A 24,815-nucleotide genomic window follows, 5' to 3' on the forward strand; every position below is an offset into this window, starting at 1 on the left:
CCTGCAGCTCTGCCCAAGACAATGAAAACAAGCAGTGACTTTTTTTCTGTGCTTGGTGAAAACACAGGTCTAGTTCATGCCTGATAATCCAGCCTCCGTAGTGATGGGCCACCCTTTCCACGGCCAGGGCCTTGGTGCAGCTGGTGAAGCCCTTTTGGGAAGTGGGGCTCAGCCTCTGGCCGTGTGTAGTGGGACAGCTGGGAATTTCCAGGCTCACCCTCGTCTCTGATGGCTTGTGAAGATTCTTCACAGTAGAAGCAATGAGTTGCTTGTTGGGTCAATTATAGTCAGGATCAGGCTTATGTAATTAAGTGAATTTTATCCTGCCTGCTATTGCTGTGGCGATTCCTGAATAATCTCTGGGTGGATGTCAGTGTTTGATTGTACTTTTATATGAACCATCTCAAAAACAATTTATAAAAGAGGTCTTTTCCTTAGTTCTGACTTTCAGTGCTTCATGCAGTGTTCCCACGGGATGGGCAGTGTTTGCCTTTTTGTGACAAAGAGGACAAGACTTGGAACAGCCGTATGTCTCACCGTGGATGCACAGGAGACCTCGAGTCCAAAGAGAAATATCACAGAATCAAAGAATGGCTCGGGTGGGAAGGGACCTTAAAGATACCTGGTTCCATGCCCCCGCCATGGGCAGGGAAGCCACAGGGATGTACACACAAAGTCTGACTAGGCAAAGCACTGATCCACTTGTGGAGCGGGTATGCCAGAGGTGGAGCAAAGACTCTTATCTGCTGATAAAATGGAAGGGGCCAGTACCAGGAACTGTATGTTAACAGGCTTTGTGACTCAGGTCTGTGTACACTGAAACATACTCAGAAATGTTGCCTTCCAAGGAACTCCCTTGTGCTCACTCTATAAATAGAAGTGTCAGTCATCACAAAAATGAAGCCCAGAGGCACACCCGGAGCAAAGCAGCAGGCTTTTCTGCGCTGCCTTGCCTAGACAAGCACTTGGATGACACTTGGGTTGCTTCTGTTGGCCCAAACACCAATTTTAATCTTGCTGTAGAATTCCACATTTAGCTTGACTAAAAGCACTTCAAGTGCTTTGTGTTTCTGAAATAGTCTAAGTAGGCTATTGTTCAAAGGCACCAAACCCAGCATAACGTGATTCAGAGCTCTCTAGTTCCGCATCACACCTGATTGCTGGGGATGCAGAGAGGAATGTAATTAAAAATTCAAACAAATGCAGTAAAGGAGCTGCCTTAACCCTCTAAATCCATCATCAGATTGACTTTCAATTACACTTTACAGTTTATTTACTTATTGTGCAACCCTATTTGTTGTCTTAAAATATTTATAAGCTTTTGTGGGAGTATTTGGAGCCTAAAAGTAAATTTCTGTACTCACTGTTAGTTTCAGGCTCTCAGATAGTGGAGGTCTGTAAAGATACCAATAATATAAACTCTTCTGAGGAGAGCACCATGGTTTATTCCCTCAAAATAACTTGGTCATAAATACACATAACCATCTGTATCAATTTCCAAGGACTTTTTCTTATTTGATTAGTACTTAGCAACCCATGTCAGGGGCCGTGCTCACAGAAAGGGAGTACCAAATCCTGTGCAGAGGGTTGCTCTGGATCAGCTGTCCGCGTGTAGCCCCCCTGGGGCTGGCAGTGTCCTGGGATGTTATTCCAACATTCCCACAACCCTGGACTATTGCAGTTGGTGTAGCGTAAACATTTTGAATTTCTCCAAAATGTGGCAGGCAGTTAATTCAGTGGGATTTTGCTAAAGGCATGCAAAATGCTAGACCTTTGCTGTCTGATCTGGCCTGTTTGACAGCCACAGAAGAAGTAGGAAGTTTTCTTAGCCTGTATCAGCTGTGGAAGCTGATGCTGCTGCCGCTGAAGGCATTTATTTGTGTGCAGTGCATTCACAGAATCATAGAACAGCTCAGCTTGGAAGTGACCTTAAGATCATCTGGTTCCAGCCCCCTGCTATGGGCAGGGACACCACCCAGCAGATCAGGTTGCCCAGGGCCTCATCCAACCTGGCCTTGAGCACCTCCAGGGCTGGGGCACCCACAGCTTCTCTGGGCAGCCTATTCCAGTGCCTCACCACTCTCTGAGTGATGAATTTCCTCCAAACGTCTCATCTAAATCTCCCCTCTTTTAGTTTAAAACCATTCCCCCTTGTCATTATCTGCCTGAGCAAAAAGTTGTTCCCCATCTTCTTTATAAGCCCCCTTTAAGTACTGAAAAGCCACAATGAGGTCACCCTGAATTGTTCTATTGCAACAGAGCCACAACACCTGCCTCCACACAAGTGTTTATTTACTCCTCAGAGTCTCATGTGAAATTGGTGAAGAGTTAAGCACCTGGATACAGCTGTAGATCTGGCTTAGGCCTTTGGGGTTGATGGTAGCTCTCTTTCTGTCTTTCCTGCCTCCTACTCTGAGAAAAGCCTACAAAAAAGCAAAACAGCTGTAGCTGCTGGTGCTTGTGCTGGTCTGGGCGTGCTAGAGAGAGGTTTGTAGCAGAAGCAGAGGGGTTCACAGCAGTCATGGTGGTAGCATAAATGTTCGGTTTGCCCCCCTTGTTTGGCTGGTGAGCTACGTGCCACGAGTGCTCTGGCTGCCTCAGGCTGAAGAATGACTTTCTAACAAAAAGTGCCACCATCAGAGAAACCCTTTCTGTGTCAGAACCAAAGCAAGCTCTCTGCTGCTTGGTAAATCACGCTAAAGTGGTTCTGTCTCTGTGGAATTGCTGTTCCCTTGAATTTGCATTGGCTGCATAACCTTTTCAATGCCAATGATTAACTTTAGTTGTATGCCTTTTTTTTCCCCTCTCTTCTTTTTCGTGCTGTTTTGAAACTGAAGCTAATAAAGCAGAACAAAATAGAAAATTCACAGTGAAAATCTGGGAGTTGAACTGTCTCCCTGATCAGAGGGAAAGGTCTTATTTCTAATCATCATTTGCATTTTCTTAAGCAAACAATTTTTGAAACTGTGAAGTGGGATCATTCCTTGAGTGGCAGTATTTGTCGTACACCTGTCTGAAGTGAAATTTGCTTTCAGATTAACAGTGTGAATAACCGAACTGTTTGTATGGTGCCTGCATCTCTTAACAGGTATGGCAATGTAATTTTAAGGCTAAGCTAAAACCTGAGATAAAATTCATGCAATTGTCTTGAACTTGATGGTTTCCACCTGCTTCTGTCATCCCTGAAATGGAGGTTTTGGGTAGATATATGTTAAAATGATGTTAGAGTTTGGTGCTTTTTAAACAGACCCGTTCATGTTGTAAAATAGAAGGCAATCTCACTTGTTATTTAAAAAATAACTTTTAATTCTCAGTGTTTCAAGGAAACACTTGGACACAGATATGTTGGTGCACTTATTTACATGGCTGCAGCACTCTGCCCCATGTTTAATGTGTATCTCTGCATTCCCTGAAAACCTAGCATAGGAGCACAGTACTGGGAGAAGGTTGCTGGTTTAATTAGTTTTAATTCTGGCTGAGAATGATATGACACTTCCCATCCTGCTTTGGTAGTAATCCCATTATAGCTGCTTAATTAGAGTTACACTGAGTATGGCAGTGTCTAATGGTGTTATGTGACAAAGTTGTCTAGCAGAGGATTGGCCATCCTGAATAACAAGACAGTGCAGAAGACCGGTGGAGAGAAACCTACACACGTTTTTGTCATGTTTTTGATTTGCCTGAGGCAGACAACCAACGTTATTCATCAGCTGATCAGGGCTCAGATCCTGCAGCCCAGCAGCTTTATGGCACACCACACTAGCAGTTTGAATTCTTCGGGAGCACTTGTTATCCTTAGGTGCTCAGGTAGACAGTGAGATTGCAAACTGGAGGGAAGCGATGGAAAATGAAACTGCCAGCAGCCTGTGTGCTATGGGAGCATCTGGGAAAGCTGCAGGGTGTAACCTTTCAGTAACAACTCTTGTCTGGTGGCACACAGCGATGCGATTGGGATGAACTAATAAAAGTAGTGGGGCAGCCTGGCCTGGCTTGCTTCCACCCCTGTCCCGCCTTCCCTCGCGGCAACAGGATCCAGCAGCCAGGCAAACGTGCTGCTGGTGGAGAAAGCACCGACCTTGGCCTGTAGCTGGGGCACGCTGTACACCACCACTGGCTTCGTGGTCCAACCCCTACGGCTGCACTCCATGCTGTCTCCTGGCTCCCATGTGGCAGCCGCCTTCCTCTGAGCTGATGGGCACCAGTCCCGTGGGCAGCCTCCGTGCCCTGCAACTTCCTAGCCTCCATTTGGAAGCTGCCCCGTTGTTCCCTGGCTCTCACAAGCAAAAAAAACCAAAAGCCTCAGGTTTTCACCAGCCTCCCCAAAGAATCATATTGCTTTTCAGGTTTATCAGAAGTGCAGTGAGACTCTTTTTGCTCTTTTCTGTCCCAACCACTGAATATTGCTTCTGTGCCAAGAATGATGTAAAACTCCTATTGGGTGGCCTCTTCTGTAATGTTCGATGAGTAAAGTGAAATGTTCTTGGAGCCTGTATGAAACGCTGAAAAGCTTCCAATTCGCAAAGCAGACAGCTCGCAGAAAGAAATAATGGCTTAAAACGTGGTTTGTGGACTTATATCCTCTGCACTACTGATGTGACTAGCATTGAACAAGCATTAGCTCTTCATTGTGCCCTGAAATGCAGGTTAATGCCCTAGATCCAGCGGGGACTGTTTCCTTAGCACCCATAATGACCACTGGCTTTGCATCTCTAGAAAAAGCTCCTTTGCAGTTTGCTGTGACTCTGGGAGTCAGGTCACGCCCCAGTGGACAGCTGACCTGTAGCTGATGGATTGGAGTGGTTGTATGTTGCTAACAGTAATTACATGTAATTAAAGTGGCTTCCTGGGACAGCAAGACCTTGACCTTGCAAGCAATCACTTGCAGCCTTGATTTTAGTCCTGTGGCGTCAGTGAGACTGCTGTGGCATTGAAGTGAGCCGTGGAGATGGGGGCTGGAGGGGGCTATGTGTCTAACCGGTGTGTTCCATCATGGGGATGGCAGTGACCTAAGATGCAGCAGGACTGTCAAATTTCTCATGAGCCATGTAATAATTAATGCTTTTCCCTAAATCCCTAGCTCCAGGCATGCTGGTAGTGAATAATGTGAAAGTTCAGTTTGTATTCTCTGCTTCCTTAAAGTAAGGATGTTTCTGTCATTTCGGTTGCATTAAAAAAAAATCTTGAAATAATTCCAAATACATCCCAAAAGAGCATGAAACAGAAAACAAATCAACTAGGCACATTTATTTTTAATATTTTTTTTTTTTTTTAGTTCTGTTCATAGTTTTTGACTATTGGGAGTGGCCCTGTGTAAGCACAGAGCTACCACGAATGTGTTGTCATATGGATTTAAGAAGGATTAGAAAAGATTAGCAACTTCTTGCAATTTGGACTTTGAAGGATAACAGGACAATGCCTATTCCCAATTTTTCTACTTCAACATTGCATTAACAACAATAATAGTAGAATAGTTGATAACTACTTGATAATTTGTAGAAAGAAAATTATGTGAATAACATAATGTCTCTTGTAGTTCCTATACTGTTCATAGGCTATGCTCATTTTTGCAGGTGTTTCCTTTTTTAAAACATGATCTGAACAAAGGGATAAGGGTGGCAGTCTGTGAGTTCATCGCAAGGATGGACTCTTGACACCTACACCAGACTTGCTTAATTTTGATTGCACACAACTCCACATGCCTTAAATATGTTATCCTATCCCTCTCTGTAGCAGCTTGATTTCCTATCCCTCTCTGTAGCAGCTTGATTTGCACTTGCAGAGAACGAGCAGCAAATATTTCCCGTTTCCTTAGAAAATGCTATTTTTGTGTTCTCATTCCTGTAAGTAAACTCATTTTGTGCACTAGTCCCTGAAGGCAAATACAGCAAAAGCATTGTTTCCTCTATGTAAATAAATGCATAATACATTTAGGCATTTTTAATATCTGAATTGTATAAATTTCAGGCACAGTTCTGTTTTATGCCATCAATGTTAAGCATACAGCCTATTTTGACACCTTCTCTTGTGATGCAGAAGCTTTGTGTAACTGGTAGGTTAAAAAACCTCATTGCACCCATCTGAGACTGGAGAACACGCAGGTGAACGCCAGCCTGGCTTGGATTGGTGGAGGGAGCACAGGAGGAAGGGAGGGATGCTGCCCTGTAGCAAGGGGACAGGAAGAAAATGCTTCTGATTTCTAGCGATGAGAAATTCTAATGAATGTTATTCCTTTTTTCCTTTTTTTTTTTTTTTTTTTTTTTTTTAAGATTTATTCTTTAGAATTTTCTTCTCTGACTGCTTATAAAGACACTAAGCAAAATGCAGTTGGTCCTTGAAAATTCTGGCTACAAGCAGTTGTAAAATCCATTTGTTTTTGAAAAAAAAAAATCATAAAAATCATAGAACAAGGGTTCTCACGCTAAAGTTTGGCAATTCAGTGGGACTCCTCACAAAATAGACATTTACTGAGAGCACTTAAGATCTACTGGGCAAATGTGGACTTCTAGTTCAAATTGAGTATTTACTAAGGGTCTGGTGTAAGGCCCAGTTCAATCCATATAAATTGGCCTAAGGGAGAGACTGGGTGATACACAGATGTAGCTAAGATTTTGAAGTGCCGTCAGTATATTTATCCTGAAACAAGTTATGCTGTGTATGCCTGTTAGAGGGTGCAAAAAGATGAAATGGCAAAGCTGAGCAGGCGTGCCAAGGAGTTTGGTGCAACTTAAATGTGTGTGCCGAGCCTTGTGCTGGAGCAGAGCACAATTTCATATTGCTTAGCAACACTGCTGCGTACATTTCCCATTTCCTTCCATGTTGAAAGCCAGTGAGCAGCAAATGTGCGTTTCTGGTGGCTTCCTGCTGATGTGAAGGGAGCGGCAGTGCATCCAGGGGCAGGGATGGGACGGCATGTGAAAGGGGCATCAGGCAGCATCACTTCACCACCCGCAGCGCTTTTCTGTCTGAAAATGGAAAGCCTTTACTAATTGTCTCTCTTTGAGAAGCTACCTTCTCCTCCTTGTTGTCTTCTGCTATAGGGGAGGTTACTGCTTGTGTTGGAAGGCAGGGAACAGATTTCTCAAGATGCTTTTGGCACAGGCACCCTATGCCTAGCTTGAAAATACAGCTCTTCAGTTCAGCACTGGAGCAACGGTGGTGTTAAGCAGAGCCACACGGTGTTTCCTTCTCTGTGGTGAGTTCATTCTGCTGTACGCTGCCCTCAACCTAAACATGTATGGCCACAAATGTGTATTGCTTCCAGAGCAGTGTGTGTCTGTACAGAATCAATGTCATTTTATTGTGTGCAAATCTATACTCTCACCTGTTTCCTGTGCTACCACTGATCAATACTGGTCTTGACATGTGGTTGGAGGTCTCAGGCTTCAAGATCTGTTTTCCAGAAGTATTTTCCTTGTGCCTGCCAGGCTTTGCATGGTTACTTTGCATGGCTTTTTAGCTGTTGGAATGAAATAAGCCTTAAAACCCACCTGAGGTCTCAAAGGAGTCACTGATCTGGGGTTAGAGCTCATCTCATTTAGGAGCAGAACTCACCTCATTTAGGAGCAGGCTGTGTTGTCTCAGCTCCTTACACAATCGGTGAAGGAATATGAGGCACCTCAGGAAGGAGGTGTGTGCTCCTCCTCACCTTCTGGAGGATGGGGCGGTTCATCCCTGCAGATGCCTGTGTTCCTCTGTGTTCTACAGAGCATCCTCACCTGCAGAACCCAGCTCCCCCCTCCAGGTGCAAATCAGGGCCTTGCCCAGTGACTGGGTACAGACTTGAGCCCCTCCTGTGGCTCCCACTCCGTCACTGTGGCCCTATGACAATTACTGGCTTTGTGATTAGCAGGCGATTAGTAACTTCTTTCCCATGACTTGGGCCACGTAATTTGTAAACCTCTCAGAAAGTTCCCTGAAGCATGAGCCAATTTCTCTTTTAAAACTGTTATTAAGTGGAAAAAAAAAAAAAACAACCAACGAGCCTTACAATACTAACAGTGCTCAGCCAGATAGCATCAAAAATCATTCACAGTTCTCACTGCCAACCAATACAGATTTGCACATTACTGTGCAAAGGACACAGAGGCTCAGTTTTTGTTTAAAACAACTTGTTTTTTCATCAGTAAAAATTGAGGTCCCCAGTGCCAAGTAAAATAAAGCCAGGTTCTTAGCTGGTTTAAACTAGATGTGCTCCTTGTAGCTTCAGTGGACCTGCAGTGTATTATTCTTGCTGAGTTTTAGCTGCTACCTGACTTTCCTTCTCTACCCAAGACATACAACAGGCTTGCAAGGCATCAGTCCGAGGAGACACATAGCTCTTCTGTACCTGTTCAGCCCTAGATGCACAGTTCCTGCAAATACAGGTAGGATCCTGCTTATATGCTGTTACTGTCTTTTTTTTTCTTTTTTGCTTTGGAATCCAAAGTTGCATTTATAGCTTGCTAGTGAAGTGCCTGCAGTAATGGATGAGAAATTTTTGTCTCTTTCATTATTCCAGCACACTGTAAGCTAACATTTTAACACTCAGTAAACCAAACTGAGCACCAGTTCGTTCTCAATCCAATGTTTTTGTGACAAGACAGTGGGAAGAAAACAGCATCTACAAGCACCACGTTCTTCCCTTGGTGCTCCCAGCAATTTTAGCACCCCAGCTAAATAGCTGGGGAGGAAAATTACAGAGACCATCAGTATAGCAAAAATCTGAATGAAAAGCCCCAATGAAATAGTTGCTAGTGATTTCTGCTGTGCTTCCACATTGAAGTTCCTCCAACACTGAGCCAAACATGAAGAAATGCTGAGAGCATTAATCACGCTGCTCTGTACTTTTCATCTATCTTTTGGCAGCCTTTGAAAGTCACAGCTAAAAATACTGAAAACACTCTAGGTTCAGTGGGAATCGAGTTAAGAAAAAGGATAGCATAGAAAGAAGATGACTGAGAAAGAGTTGTATCATGACTGTACTTAATGAGGCCTCAGTGTAGGTGGGAAAGCAAAAGGACTGCTCATCCATGTTAAAGGCACACCGATCCAAAAAGCAGCCAACCACTGTAGTCCAAAACATTTTCTAGGTTTTGGGGGACATTTTTCTGTTACTGTAACATAGATGAACAAACCTTTGTCGCTTCAACCATGGCACAAGAAGAGGAAGCACCCCAGAGACAAATCTCTGGCAGAGGAGTAATGCCTAAAGGTCGCTGCAGAAATACTGGTGTCTTGGAGCAAGCCCAAAGCTTTTTTTTTTTTTTTTTTTTTTTTTTTAAACTTAGTGAAGGCTCAGGCAACTGTAAGTTCCCACTTCTCCCTGCTTGCCCATCTGGACTGGGTGCTCCTGGCAGTCCTTGGCAGAGGCACTGATCCAGCCCCAGGATACCCAGTCTCCTTTCCTGGGCATGGAGGTTGATGCACTTGGGCAGTATCATCATTCATACCAATCACCAGGGATGTACGTTGCTATCAAGGACCTGCCAGACGATTGCAAGAAACTGTTTAGTGTTTTACGTGGCTGCTGCGAGCTGTTCACACAAAGACTTTAAAAGAGTGAAAGTTGTGAAAAGCATAAGCGTAGCTGGCTACAGCAATAAAATGGATTTTTTCCCTGATTTTACAAGCCATTGTAGAGTTGTTCCCACTGTGTTTACTTGCCTAAAAGTGCCATTTTTCACTGTCACTGATCAGGGCTGGCCAGAAAATGAACCTTTACTAAACTATCACTCCTTCTTTTGCTTAATGTATGAGCACTGACTCTCCAGCACCCAGAAATTCACCTCTCAGTGATGCCTGGAGGCTCTGTAAGCCTGCCACTTGCGGAGTTTGTGGCATGCTCTAGGGCTGTTATTCTGTACCTGTGTTAGACATCAGCTGTAGCAGCCTGGGTATAAGGTACCTGGCTAAAAACATGAAAGCACAGGCTGCAAATCCAAGCAGGTACATGTTGTACCGAGCCATCCTGTCACAATTCTTTCTGCAGCTGCAGGATCCATCTTACACTGCTTTATCTGATGCCAAACCCTCCCAAACGGGCTCCAAGCATCCCAGCCAACTCCCGGTGTGAGCACAGCGCTCTCAGCGACCTCGCCTGCCTCAGTGCTGCTGCCACTCGCTGCGGCCGGGACGTGAGAAACCAGGCAAGTTCTGCAGTGCTTCAGGGAGAGAGCAGCAGGGCTGGGGCCACCACAGAAAGGAGCTCACATGGGAAAAGCCCTGGCAGCCCTGGGTGGGAAGAGCAGTGAGAAGATGCCGGCTGAGGTACCGCTCCCCTCGCTGCCCTCCCCGCTCCCTCCCTCCGTCCCCAACCCACCTCTTTTCCTTTGGCTCTGCCGGCTGCCAGGTGTCATGGTGGTGGTGCCCAGGGGCCTTCCCGCAGCCCTCTGGGCCCCGTGGCCACCTGGGGCTCCTGGCTCGGCCCCCATGCATGGAGGGGGATTGTGACCTGCGTTAGGAATGAGTCCAAGAGGCAGCTGCTGGCCCTCAGAGAGGAGAACGCGGGCTAAAGGCACAGCTGCCTGCTGGAGGAGACCTGAGACAGTGTTTGGAAAAAGAGGGCAGCCCTACAAAATAAAGGACGTGTCTGGTGCCTGGGCAGCCCTACAAAATAAGGGGTGTCCCTGGTTCCTGCTGCACAAACAGTGGCTCCCACGGGACGCTGCCTTGTGCACTCTGCTGCTGCCTTCCTGCTTTGTATTGCGAGTTACTGCTGAAAGCCCGGGGCATGAGGTATCGCTGCCCCGTCACTTCTCCTGCTCTTTTGTCTATATTTCCATAGCTCCCCCCTCCACCCCGCTTCTGTTTACTTCCTTCTTCAGGCTGCATTGTTGTACGTAGTTGGCACAGCTACAGGAGCAGCGTTCGTGTACTGCTGCTCCCTTTGCAGCCGGTTCTTTGTTCCCCGGTGTGATCGATGCAGTTATACAAGCTCTGGTACCCTGTGGCTGCCTCTCCTCCGTCTGTTACGTCTTGCGTAGCTTTCTTTGTGTGTGCTTCTTAAACAAAACAGCTGGCAGCAGAGCTTGTCCTGCCCAGGTACGTTACGGACCGCTCTGTGCCTCTGTGCCTCTGTCCTGGGGCAGACCACACGCTGTGGGCAGAGCAGTGGAGACCTGGTGTCACACTGCTGTGGGGCTTCTCTGGGGATGCCAGCACCTGAGGATCAGCTGGTTACGAGGGCTGACCTCATGCCATTCCCCTTCTTCCTGCTGTCCTTCTCCCCATCCCACCTTTGGTAGAATATCTGAGAAGCTCTGCGTAGAGAACTAGGTCTCTGCTCTCCTGCAGGGTTCTGTAATTGAAGTGCAAACTTGTTGTTCCTCCTGAACCCATAGATCATGTCCCTTCAACAAGCCTACGTCACCGGGAAGGAGGCAGCCCTTGCCGCAGGATGGCACAACAAGGGTGAAGTGTCCGCTGTGTGGCAGGCTCACTTTGCATCCAAATCAATCTTGTTATCTGTGCTTCAGAGACAGGAGATCAGTGATACCTCCTGCTCAAAGGGAGCATGAGGCTGTGCTGGGGCTGCCAGCAGGCAGCAGCCCACACTGGGAAGCAAGCGCCTGGCACTGGCCCTTGGATCAGGATGAAGTTACCTTTCTGTGAGGCAGCCCCAGCTTCACCTCGGAGGGCAGAGAGCAGCCAGCTCAGGGAGTTTTCCCTTTCAGGGGATATTTTCTGCTTGTGCCGTGGCTGCCGGACCAGGGGCAGCTATCCTCAGAGGGACAGCTCTCACTGCTCAGATGGAAGCTCCTAATACTTACTCAGCTGGAGCATCCAGAAATCAACCAGTGTCATTCAATGCTACAGGTGATTGCGTTATTCTTATCCAGAAAGTCTGGCCTCCCCACCTCCTTGCAAGATTTGTGGGTGTTCGTGGAGCTGCACAGATGGCAGAAACACCTTGTCTGCGCAAGAAAGTGGTGCCAGATCATCATCTGAAACTGATTTTATTTTTGGTCGATTTAATTAAATTGGTACAATCTGTTTGGATTTCTCACTTGAGTTTACCTAAACTTTCTCTTGAGCTAAACTAAATGGCAGTTCCTGTCCACGTGCAGGTTTGTGCTACTTTAAACACAGTTGTCTAGAATCACACCTGCAGTTAGCTCGCTGAAACTTCCTCCTGTCCTCCTCATGTCTGTGGATGTTGCACATCACCCTTCACTGGGGACATTTAAATACGAGATCTCTCACATAACTGAGTGCTGTAGGGAACAGACAGTGGGATCTGGTGTTTTTTTTTCTTGTTGTAGATAACAAGTGCTGCCCAAAATACCTTCTGTCCCACGCAAGTCATCCGGCTCATGGAGCACATAAATGGCTCTGCTAAATGAGTTCACGCCTGGGAAGCTGCATTATTCCTGGGAGAAAAGTGGCCAGTTTATTAAAAACTATTCCCATGTGTGAATTTGTTTGCTCATGGAGAAAGATCTGTGACAGAAGGTGAAGCCACTGCTTTGGTAACAGGATTACTGTTTTACAGCCACCTTTTTTCCATTTTTGAGTTATTTCAGAATCACCCACTTGTGGCTGGAGCTTTAAAAGTCATCCTGGACACAGAAGGGAGGATGCTGCATTATCCAAAGTTTCCTCAGCAGACAGCACTGGTTTCCCGTGGGTTTTAGCACTGTTCTCTGTCTCATGTCATTGAGCTCAGAAGGCAAAGAAATACGAAGGAATTGGACCCCCCATGTTTTTGACTTCTGAGCTCATACCATGTTAAAAAAAAAAAATATATATATATATATATATATATATATACTTTTTCTTGTTTGTTTTACAGCAGAAATAGCCTCAGGTTCTGCCCTCAGTGCCAAGGCCCACTAGCTGGAGGAGCAGGGAGGGATAAATCACCAAGCCACCCCAGTGGAAACGCATGCGGGGCTGGGGGCTCTGCTGTGCGTGGCTGAACTGAGCCACGGGCCCTAACCTGCTCCAGAGCACCAGGCAGGAGGCGCACACTCAGTGTTACTGGGGCAGAACAGGCAAGGTCAGGAAAGCAATTCGTGGTAGGTCACCACTGGAAGCAAACACGGGGAAATCATTCTTGGAAGAAAGCAAAGTTGAGGTCAGCAAATATTTTTCAGGGTCAAAAAATAGCAGCCAGCAGTTGTCGTGAGTGGCTGCTTTTTTCCTTCATCTTCAGGCCGGGAAGTTTCTTTGTTTGAATTTGGCCAAAACTTATTTTCTGTCTTTTCTACCAAGTGAAAATAGGTTCTGAAGAGGAGTGAGTAAAAGAGTGATGGGATGGTTAGTCTGGATAAGAAACTTTCACCTGCAATGGTCCAGCTTTAAGCTGCTGCTAATTTCCTACTTGCAGCTACCAGGTATTTATTTGTTGCACTTTCAAGTATGTGTCACAAATTAACAGCTAAGAATATGCTCTTAGGAGTAACTTTAGAGGTGTGTGGTATCTATAGAGAATGTTAGCAGGAGAGCTGAGCTCTTTCAACATGCCTTTTCTCCCTTGGCTGAGGGGGAAGCCAGGACAGCAGGGTATTTCTCTGATGGAAAAGTCAGCGCAGCAGCAATGCAGGACAAAAGGTGTGTGAGGAGCTCAACACTAGCTCACAGCAAAGGTGTGGGGATGATGGGTTGTTGCAAAACAAAAAATCTTTTAAATCTCTGTTATTTTGCCTTTCTTGCCTTACTCTTTCTGCCTGGAAGTGCCGTCTTAGTGCAAGCCTCTGCTCCCCACCCCACAGCCAAGCGCATTTAGGGGCAGCATGGGAGCGCTCCCCTCTGCCCTGCACAGAAAGCCCCGTGTGGGGCCGGATGGAGGCAGAGCAGGGCTGGTCACAGCAAGGCCTCTGAAACGCTGCCGTCCTCTTCTGCAGCTGAGACCTGGCTGTTCTTGTTCAGTGGGGTGTTGGAGGTTTGCTCGGAGTCCTGGGGCTGTGCTTGTTTATTTGTGTTCTGGCAGCACGCGGAATTACAGTGAACTACATCCTGCAAGATCTGCAAATAGTTCCCACCTATGAAATAAACACAAGCCTCAAATATTTAAACTAAAGCATCAGACTGCCAGTTTATTACCACTGAAGGGCTTTGTTGACCTTACAGAGGCTGAGTCACGCCTTTCCTCTGATGGGGCTTTTTTTTTTTTTTTTTTTGGTGATCCCAGCTCTGTGAAATAATGGCAAAAGACTGAAAAGCACAGACTTTGTTTACCCTAGGTAGGATGTTTCATTTAATTAAGAATGGATAAAAGGAAGTAAATTGCTTGTAATGCAAATTTCACTGTGTAATTCCTTGCTGGAGGGAGATGGGTAGAGCCCAGTGTAGGTAATTATTCAGCTGACAGTTGCATCAGGCTGGGTAGAAATGTGTAAAGGACAAAAATCCTCATGCATCATTCTTTACCAAAGAACACTGAAGCCTTAACAAATCTTTCTCTAATGCTGTGGATCCATCCTTTCTTCAGAAGCAGAGGTGTTTCCGAGGGTAAATGCAGATAAGCAGATTTCACCCACTTCTGATGTGGTCAGTGGCATATTTCCTCAATTATACATTCCCCAGGTGTTCTGAAGAGGGGAGTGTACTCGTCTTTTTGCCTGGCGTGCTGGTGTTGTTCTAAAATGTCTGTGACCAATGGGCTGGGCTAGAGACCCTATTGCTCTGTTAGATTCCTGCAGTTCCTAAGGCCCAGAGCATCTCAGTGCCATTCCTGATCAGTGGGGAGGAGGAGGAATGTGGTATTAACAAAGCAGCTGGACTTCTCCATCATTAGAGAAGTGTCATGTGAGACAACGGCTGAAACTGAGAGAAACCCACCCAAGGCTGTGCTCTCAATGAACTGAGAGGTATTTTTCTTTTGTTGGAGTGAAAAGCCATCACCAGCCTGCCTCTTGCATCCAGCCAAAACTGCCCTCCGTGGTGCTCTCTTCTGTCCTTTCGGTGGGACGAGTCAGACAAAAGATCTGCAGCCACATTTTTAATGGGATAACTCTTCAGAAAAAAAATGATATTACATACATTGTACTGCCTCAAAACCACTCTTGTCTGTGAAGAATCAGGCAGTGCAAAGAGAAGAGGGTGCACCATGGAGGAGCCCTTGTGGTGCTGCGGAGCTGCGCCTTGCAGTGGCTAGCCAGAAGACAGTATTTCATTTCATGACTGAGAGAAGGGAGAGGTGAGCACAGAACGGAAGAAGGAGGGTTGGTGCTGTGACTGTGGCCACAGGACAAATGCATCTGCTGCTCGGCCATGTGCCGTTTCAGCAGGACAGCCCTCAGCTGCCATCAGAGCACCTGAAGCTGGCGGTGTGCAGGCTGCACTGCCTGCTCACTGGCACCCCTCAGGGCAAGGAGGCACAGTCTGGCCCCCACAGACAGGTTTTGTGCTGCTTTTCAGCCCATCCCTCCCAAAGAGAAAGACTGTCCTGTAGTTTGTGTTTTATTTCTTCTCTGCTGCTAAAGGAGGCCAACCAAATACCATCATATTATGCCCATGAGCATAATGGCCATCACTGTTTTGGCTGTGTGATAGGGACGGCAATGCTGCATATTTCGTGGTGCTGACACCACAAGAAATAAGGTGAGAGAAGGAGTGTGGCTGGACCCTCCAGCATGAAACAGGGAGAGGCACAAGGCACAAGGCCCAGCAGGAAGAGTCCCTGCTCATGGCAGGGGGTTGGAATGAGATGATCTTTAAGGTCCCTTCCCAAACCATTCCATGATTCCGTTCATTACAGCAGAGATTGGAAACTGCTGTGTGACTCTGGTGCCAGGACCGCGTCCATCGTCAGTGACACAATGCTGCTTTTGGTTTTGACCTGCCCTACAAGAGCTGTCATGACTAATAAGGGCACTGGGAAATGTCCACGCATTGTAAAGCATAAGGAGGTTATTTCCTTACGTTGTGACAGGATATGTGATAAAGAGGTATGGACAGGGGAAAGCAGCCTTTCCCGCTTGCTGCTATTTTCATCTGGCTATGAATAGCCTGGTGAGATCAGTATTATCTGTTCCGGGTTTTGTTATGTTTTGGGGAGGGATGTTTTCATATCTTTATTACATGGACCTATGTGCAGCCCCCGCTCTTCGAGGCTGAGGTGAGTCTGGATGATCCTGCACTGACCTTGGTGATGAAATGGGGGTGTTAAACACCCTGTTGTCGCTCGTGGCTCCTGCCTAGCTAATTGGCAGGTTAAAGTTCCTAAAGCCGTCCTCTTCCTCTGCATGCAAAGCAGCGTCTTGTCCTTGCGATCTGGATCTGCTTGTGGGGTCTGTTGTTCGTCTGGGCACATCCCAATGTGCAGTGCTGGGAAGGAGGAAAAGTACACGGTGAGAAGCCACATCTGAGCATGGAGTGCCCTGCAGATGGTCTGGAGATAATCTGTGTCTGTAGGCAGATGCCAGCAAGAGCACTGAGCTGGTAACGTGCATCCGAGCGATTTGTGCTGGGGGTAGTTATGAAGAGCATTAACACAGTTCTGTTTGAGCTGGAGCTGAGTTAAATCTCCTAGAAATAAAATGAAAATGCAGCATAAAGAAGGGGGCAGCCCCTTCAGCGTCCATCTATCCAAAAGGAGCTATGTTTTGTGCCTGCCAAGCATTTAATTTCCACCCAACAAAACTATTTGGAGGCGAGTTTCCTAGAAAAACAAAACCCTCTAGAATGACACCCTTCTTCTGCAATAAGAAGAAAGGTAACTCGAAGACAGAGGATGTATTACTCCAGGCGAGAGGTCTGTAACATTCCTTCCTTCATGAACAGCTCTTACAGCTGCAGAAACCCTACCCAGCGCTGGACAAACTATTTATTTTGGAAGGCTCTCCAGAGCTGCACCTTGCAGAGCTGCATGCCCGTGACCCCGCGCGGCCGGCAGGCTCCCCTGGGGGTGATTCACCTGCGTTGGGTCACGTGTGGGCACACGCCGCCGAGCGCCGAGGAACAAGGAAATGAGCATTGTCCGGGCCAGGGGCTGTCCCAGCGAGCTTGCGCTTGGTGTGCCCCAACGCTGCTACGAGAGGGTGTCGCGCTCTGCTGAGGAAAGGTTGGTGATTGCTTGCCCCTCCAGTCTGGGGGTTGGATGTTGGTTTGGGGCCAGGGAATGCACGTAATGCTGCTCCTTGGTGCTTTGCTGGAGGGGGAAAGGGCAGCTCTGGACTGATCCGAGATTGTCACGTCTGAAGGCAGGTTTGTTCCTTTTGTTATCGTCTCTCTGAGCTTTTCCACAGATGCTTGGTGCTCTCCTCCATCCGAGGGGTCGGCAGAGCTGTTGGCTCTGGCGTTGCCCAGCTGCAGCAGGGCACAGTGTATGCTGCCTCTCGTGGCACTGCAAAACCAGCCCTGCAGGTGAAGACAGCAGGAGCTGCAGCTGCGGGGAAAAGGCTCTTTGCACCTAAATGCTGGTAGGCAGTTCTCTGGTTCACTAGATGGGGGCAGAGAGGGGTGTGAGGAATGATGGAAGCTCCCTGAGTAACACCTGGAACGAGCAAGCATCAAAGTCCCTTCCTCTGGAAGAGAAGCCGTAGCATGACACGGGTCTGCAGAGCGAGCAGCGTGGGGTGGGTGGAAGCAGAGCAGTTGTTACTGGGTTTTCTGATTAAAGGCTCGGGGATATCAGACGAAGCAAGCAAGCAGCAGGTCAAAACAAAACACGGGCAGATACTTTTTCACTGACTGTGGGGCTTTGAGGATATTGCAAATGCCTCGATGTGAGTTCAGCAAATAACAAGGAGGGTCTGTGAGGTGCACAGGGGTTGCTCTTGCTGCAGGGAGGCCCTGCCCTGCCCCTGCAGGATGCTGAGCATGGGCTGGCTCGCTGTCCTCTCCCCGGCTTCATCCCCTCATCCCTTGCTGAGGATGAGCTCGTGTGTCACAGGGCAATCTAGCTGTCTGTGGCCATCCCTCTGTCGTTAAACTGGGCGCTGGAGAAGCTGCTGGGGGACAAGGTGTGCAGCTCCCACCGGGCTGGGTTAACAGAGCAGCCCTCGCTGCTTTGCCAGTGCCTGGGCTCTGGGCTTCCCGAGCTGCACAGCAGCTGAACGTGCTGTCACAAGTCTCTGCTGCTGGTTGGAGCATTTGCTTCTTCTTGCTGTGGCAGCCAAAAGAAATCAAATGCTAACAGAGGATGAGGCACAGCCAGTTGTGCCACACAGTAGGTCATGCCTCTGCTCGTCTCCGCACCGTCCTCAGCACCCACGTTGTCAACACTGCTGGGCGTGCAAGTTGATCTCTGTGATAATCTCTTCCCCCAAAAAAGCAGTTGGAAGGAAGTACGTTGGACATCCAGTGTCCTCAGATTTCTGGTTGTTACTGGAGCCACGTTAAGCTGCTTTGCCCACCCTTGTGTCATGACAAGTGGCAGGACCTGCAGGGCTGGTCCCATCACGGTGCTGCAGTGCCTGAGAGCAGCCCAAGTGTGCTCGGTGTGGGTTTCAGTGGATGCCACTAATCCAGACCCAGGTAATTCCCTCAATACTCACCAGTTTGGCTCCTGCTGCCAGAGAGCTGGGAGGGGTCTCCCACCATCAGGGGTAAAGGAGGGAGCAACTTCTTTGTGCTCAGCACTTTGTGCCCAAAGACAATTTGTTTCAGTGCGCTAACAAAGACATTTGCACCAGGAAAGTCCCAGTCTAGGATCAAATCTGCCCCGGCACTGCCTGGTGGCTCCCATCATCACCTTACAAATCTACAAGGATTTTGTGTTTCCCATGTTTTGCCTGAGGCCCGTGGGGTCCCAGCTTTCTTGTGGCTCTGCGGAGGTGGGTGCCCGCACTGTGCCCACCCCCGTGCTCCCTGAGCTGTTCATTAGCAGGGCTTTGAGGGGGGAGAGGGTTCCAGGTAATGTCACAAAGCAAATCAAAGCTGTGTGGTGCTGCTGAAGGAGTGAAAGTGTCAGCTCTGGGATTAGGCAACCTGGGGGAGTTTTAGCCTTAATCCACTGCAGTCACAGAGCCAAGCAAACAGGCAATGCACTCTCCTGTGCCCTTGGGGGGGTAACTAGGGGTTCTCCCATTTCAAGCCTCTGAGATGGGACATCACGGTGTGCCCATCGGAGACTGCATGGCTCAAGGCACAGCAGTGATGGTGCCGCGTGCGGGGATCCTTTGTGAGCTGTGTTTGCTCCTGTGGGCCTGGGTCGGCAGCTTTGTGGCTCCTGAGCTGCCAGCAAAACCTCCAGCTGGAGCAGTCTGCTGGACCGGCCCTTTTTCCCACAGCAAGCGCATGAAGTGGTTTGATTTTTAACTATTTTGAAACAAAAGAAGGATTTGGCTGTTTGATTTCTGTTAACCTTTTCCTTCTAGCGTAACTGTTCCAAGAAGATAAAGCATTCCCAGAAAAGGGCCATTTACAAAGAAGCATTTTTTGCAGTTTTTCTAATTGACTGCCCTCCTGATGAATAAATATGAGCTTCAGCTGAAAATGTTTTCTGCAGTAATTTCAGCCCACATGTCATGGGGTTGTTAAAAATAAATAAAAATTCTAGAGAAGCAAATACTGTGAGAAATGTGTCCCTAGATAGCTTAAAAAAAAAAAAAAAAAAAAAAAAAATCTGTCCCAGAAATTTCTGTAAACCTGTCTTTTTTAGAAGTAAGATTGTGCCTGAAAGCCAGAGAGAATAGGAGATGGGGACCAGAAGTGGAAGTGCCTTGCCAAGGGGGGTGAAATGCAGGTTTAAATGGTAGGAATTTATCGGTTTCATTTTTTTATTACTGTTTTTGTTCCAAATGAAGTGGTATCAATGGTTTCTCTGATTATAAAAGTTGTAAATGTAGTGTGACATGCACAGCCATGGTTGCTTTAAAGAAATATATGAAATGGTAAACTTTCTTCTTTCCCTAAAATGCTTTGTAATAATTACAGTGTTTTTATGACAAGGTCTATTCATTTCAGTGCTCAGACTTTTATTATGTCCTGTGGTGTTTGTTGTAAGCATTACAGACAGATGCCAGTTCTTCTACATGTTGTTACACCCTTTTGAAACAAACATTTGGGAATGTATCATGTGGAAAACACCATTAATCTGTAAAATGATGTCAAAGGAGGAAATACCTGCACTTGACTTCACATAGGCCAGGTCAAGAAGAGGTGCATCAGGTGAAGGCAGTTGCAGGCGGGGTGACAAAAACACTCAGAAGCAGAGCTCTGAGGAGCACACGAAGGAGCTGGAGTGGTGCTGGGTGGCTCGGGAAGGCTGGCTGCCACTGTGGGCAGGAGGACAATTTGGGGACAGGCAGCAGAGGAGGCTTCCTGCTGCAGTTAGCTTTTCCCCCATCAGGGGAGAATTTAGTGACCTGGCTCCCAAGGCTGTGGCTTTGGGAGAAAAAGCCACATGATGAAAGCCACAGTCACCTGACGGGCTTGGACACGGTGGAAAAATCCCACCTGGTGAGCTAGAAACTGCTTCCACGGATGGGAGCAGAGCTTCTCTTCCCTTGGAGGTGCACCTTCCTGCCCTCAGGTTGGCCGGGGAGAGGAAGAGGGATAAAGCAGCAGAGCAGCACATGATTGACTCTTCCTCCACACCCTGCAGCCTCTGGCTGGTTTTGGTGCCTGCTGAAATACCGAGTGCTCTGTTTGAACAGCAAGTATCAGTGCAGCTGAAGGCACAGCGCGCTGGTGTTGGAAGGTGAGCAGTCTCTGGCATTGCACGGCCTGACATGCAGCAGTAACACTTGCAGATTGCTGGCCGGTCGTTTTCCAGTTGCTTTGCAAAGGCCGGCTGCTTATCCTTGGTCTCATTTAGGGCAGGAAGAAATGAGGAACAGAAGAATGGAGATAAAATGCAAGCAAGCAATTTGGTAATTCATATGCGTATCTTGCTTATAGCCCGCTGAGTCAACTGTTTACCTGTTAGCAGGCAAGCAGCTAAAATAAAATCCTGCCTGGGTTAGGTTAGCACCGTGTGAGGAGCTGTAGGACGGGGAGGAAAGTAGGGCAGCTCGTTTTGGAACTTGTGCTGAAGAACAAACAAAAACCCCCAACGTACACATTCGGTTACCATATGGCGCGCTTATCATGAACGGCATCTCGGCGCTGTTTCTTTGCAGGGATGCTTGAACTCCACGGAAGCAGACTTCGCCACTGAGGAGAGCACACGCTGGAGGTGCCGGGGCTGCCGTTGGTGAGACGAGGCAGCTAAGGCGGGCGGCGAGCTCGCTCCTTGCCGTGCGTGCCTGCTTGATTGACATTGGCTTCCAAATCGCTGTGACTGTGCCTGAAGAAAACCGAAGGAGCATCGTTTTGCTGGGAGAAATTTCCTGGCAAGAGATGACATGCGGAGCAGAGAAACGTGCCAGGGAAGAACTGCCTAGCGCCTGCAAGTGCAGGTCCAGGTGCTAGCACAACTTCCACCCAAGCTGGCCATGCTGCTGTGAAGTCCTTTTCTCCCCAGCACCAGGGCGGGCTGCACCGGGGGCTGCCCATGGCACTGTGGCGTGCTGGGCTGGATTAGTTGTCAGTGTGTCACTGCTTCGGCTGGCTGAAGAGCTGAAGAACAGCACAGGAAAGATGTTGGACCTGAGCTTCCTGACCGAGGAGGAGTATGAGAAGCTGATGAAGGTTCTGCAGAGGGATGCGGAGCTAAAGAAGAAGGACGGGGATCGCATCAGGTGAGAGAGCATGCAAAACCAGCCAGATGTGAGCTCCCACTGGGGGGATTTCTTTACTTCTTTTAGAGGAGGATGTGTGTGTGTGTGTGTGTGCACAGGGAGAGATGCAGGCTGCAGTAGTGCTGTCCCTTCATGCCTGGGTCCCCAATGATCTTTTCATTGCACCTCCTGCTTTTGCAGCGAGCCTGCTGTGCTGCCACCCCTGCTCTGTGGGACTGAGGGGCTGGGCTCTCCTTTTGCTTAATCAGTATCCCTCAGAGATGCCAAGGGGAATGCCCCTTTCCTGCTTTGTGGGGAAGATGCCAATTTCTCAGTGTCAGGGGTCAGAGCAGGGCAGTAGGTGCTGTGCCGCCTTGTTTTCCTCACTCAGCAGCAGGAATCCCTTGCGGTGTTTCTAAGTGAGAGTTTACATCCTGATCCCCTCTCTGCCTGTACACAGCAGGCAGAGAGGGGCGGTGAGAGGCTACGTGATCTGCCAAAGGGCTGCGGGGAGCCAAGAATCACTGTGAGTCCAGCATGCTCGCCTCCGGGCATCCGGGGGCTCAGCTCGGGCTGATCGGGATTTGCTTGTTGCTGCTGTCACTTTTTAAATGCCAGCCTTTCCGCCATCTGCTCTGACAATATGCACCAGGCTCAGGAAGCTGCCACCAAATTCCCCATGGCTAGGAATGAGTAGCTTAGTGGGTGGGGATGGCACTGTGCCACCTTACCCTGCCCCCTGGTAAGGATGTGATTCTTTGATTTCCCATTGAGTCAAAAAAAATAAAGGGTAAGCCCCTTGTAGGAGGGATGCATGGGGCTCGAAGGGGTGAGTGGCTTTGCAGCAGGCTTTGGGGAGCCTCTGTGTCCTGCCCACTTGGGGTCAAGAGCTGGTGGTGGCACACAAGCAGCTTGGGTACCTGTGGTAGGGGTTTCTTCTGGCCTCTGAGGTCTCTCAGGGCTCCTGAACTGTGGCTAGCTGTAGGAGGCAGTGCCAGCTGAAAGGCAGCAAATCCACTGAGCAGTAGTATAAAAACAAAATAACTGGAGGAGAGTTAGAAGCACAGGGTAAGCAAACAGAGCACTGAAGGATTTAGGTGCCAAAACCCAGCCCTGGGTGTGCCCAAGCTAGTTACAGTAAGAGAAGCTGTGCTCAGGAAGGAGAGCTAACTGTTTGTGTGCCAAAATCAGCGTGTCAGGAGGAGCAGGCTCTGGGGAGAATGCTGAGGGCCAGGTTAGTGCCCTGGATAGCCAAATTTATTCCCCCAGTGTGCATCAGATTTGATCCATAAAGAGCAGCTCATAACGACATGAACAGACAAATAAAATAAAGAAGTGCAGGACTTGTAAACAACCCCACGCCTCTTCAAACCCTCAGGGCTGCAAAGGAAATGGACAAATCTCCTTGCCAGGTGACTCGATTATGAACATGCAGTTTGTAAGAGGTGAAGGCCTGTGCTTACAAGGCTCTGTTCCTTCTTCAAAAATAAAATAAGTCAGCTTTCACTTTTATGCTTGTTTGGCCCTTCCGATTGCAGGGAATAACCTCTGGATCCTTTGTAGTAGCAGATAGGAGAATTGTACATATAGCTGCTATGAAAGAGCTCAGGGAAAGTTGAAACATTGGAGATCTTCTTAGTGTGCGATGTTCTCGTTGGCTTGCAGGAGGATACAAGGCTCCATCAAGGATGAAAAGAAGAAGAAGTTTGTGACAGGCGAATGGTTTTCGGAAGTGAAGGCAAAACGGTTTCAAGAAGACTTGGAGGGGTCGGATCTGCTTCGGGCATCGATAAGAAGGAAAAAGGGCAAAGTAGAAAGTAAGCATGTTACTGTGTGCCGTAAGTAAACCAATTGATGGACCAGGAAACAGTGGCCAGGTGTGTGGGTCTCCCTGCACTGGAAGCCTCTTAGGGACCAGTCTTTATGTTTTAAGAAAGAGGTTCTCAGCCAAATTGTCAGTACTAGGAAAAAAAAAAAATAATGCTTGTCAAAATCAGGGCCCAAAATAAAAATTACAGTGTGGCAGAGGACCAAGATAAAAGCTGTTTACCAGCTCCATGCAGTAAATGTCTTTTCCCCATTTCAACTACTTTATTCCAAAATATGTATTTGTCGGAGGTCACTGGTATCATTTCTTGTCATGGAAGCAGGAAGTGAAAGCAATGATGTGGGGTGGTTTCTGGCATCAAGCTGATATGTGTGGGTCAAAGCCCCCTCCAATTCCTAGAGTGATCTGATGGAAAACAGCCAGCTGCTCTGGCAGGCCTCCAGGATGGAGGGGTCAGTCTTGCCTCTTGTCTCCTGGCAGAAAATTTGCCCTCTCTGAGAGGAGAGTGATGGCCCTAGCTTTTTACCCAGGAGTAATTCCAAGGCACAACATGACTTTCAAAGTAAAAAGGGCTTTGGGGCCAAGTCTGAGTGGTACGCAGGCTGCTGTGCTGCAGTGTGGCTTGTCTGGCACCACGTGCTGATTTGAAGCAGATGTACTGCATGATGTTCAACGTGCAGCTGCACTAGTGGTGGCATACACAACAGATCAGGTTAGATTTGCTGGCTCAGGGCAATGGAGAGAAGAGAGCAGCCCCACGTGAAATGAGCAGGGCTGTGCTTCGAGTCCAAGGTAACCAGCCTAGAGCTGGCACTCGGTGCTGAACATTTGTGCAAGGCAGAACTGACTCACACCCAGTCCTCAGCGTGAAGACAGGCCAGCCAACTCTGCAGCAGCCCTGTGGAACTGCAGTCCGGCCTCCCACAACCTCCTTGCTTATTTATCAGGGTGGGTAATCACAGATATGCAGGCTTGGTGGTCTGTTAGTGGCTGCTGCTGCTCGAAAGCAATAGCCATGATAGAGAGCTCCTCATAAAGTCCTAATACGAAGACCTTATAACTGGGCTCTGGGAGGTTAGGGTTGTCTTCCATCTGTCCAAAACTCAAATGTCTCCTCCACCAGTTTGGTTCAGCCAAACTGGGTCCATATTTCCGTCTTGGGGTTGCAGTAACATAAATCACTCCTTTGTTTGCTGGGCCTCATTGGCCAGGATTTCTCTGTAACATTAATTTCCTCCCCTTTCCAAACCCATTCAGGTTACCCCTCTTAGCTCCACATTACTCAGACATACTCAAAGCTAAGCAGTGGCCAGGGACTTCACTAACCGAGAGCTTCATTTTCTTTTTGCATTTTGCTTATCCCTCACAGCTCTTGTAACTCAGCATAGATTCATTGGAACCTCTGATGCAGAACTGGCCCATCATATTTCACATAGAGTTGCTTTTATCCTTGGTATTAA

The 24,815-nt window shown here is 47.9% G+C and overlaps 1 protein-coding gene across 7 annotated transcripts in view; it reads left to right on the forward strand.

Moving 5' to 3' along the window:
- The window catches only part of LOC311443726 (synaptotagmin-like protein 2), a 53,997-nt gene that overhangs the window by 9,684 nt on the left and 19,498 nt on the right, over positions 1-24,815 (forward strand). Inside the window, exons 1-5 of one of the 7 annotated variants that reach the window (XM_084534102.1) lie at positions 7,024-7,192; positions 8,272-8,363; positions 9,968-10,245; positions 20,988-21,548; positions 23,193-23,344. In XM_084534102.1, coding sequence (XP_084390228.1) covers positions 21,448-21,548; positions 23,193-23,344 — 253 coding nt within the window. In that variant the 5' untranslated portion in view covers positions 7,024-7,192; positions 8,272-8,363; positions 9,968-10,245; positions 20,988-21,447. Of the gene's footprint in view, positions 1-2,468; positions 2,488-7,023; positions 7,193-8,271; positions 8,364-9,967; positions 10,246-16,836; positions 16,985-17,052; positions 17,128-20,396; positions 20,567-20,987; positions 21,549-23,192; positions 23,345-24,815 lie in introns of those variants that run through there. The other 6 variants (XM_084534103.1, XM_084534106.1, XM_084534100.1 and 3 more) reach the window with 6 other exon arrangements.

Source organism: Aythya ferina (genome assembly GCF_964211825.1).
Source record: "Aythya ferina genome assembly, chromosome: 13".
In the NCBI taxonomy this organism is placed as follows: Eukaryota; Metazoa; Chordata; class Aves; order Anseriformes; family Anatidae; genus Aythya; species Aythya ferina.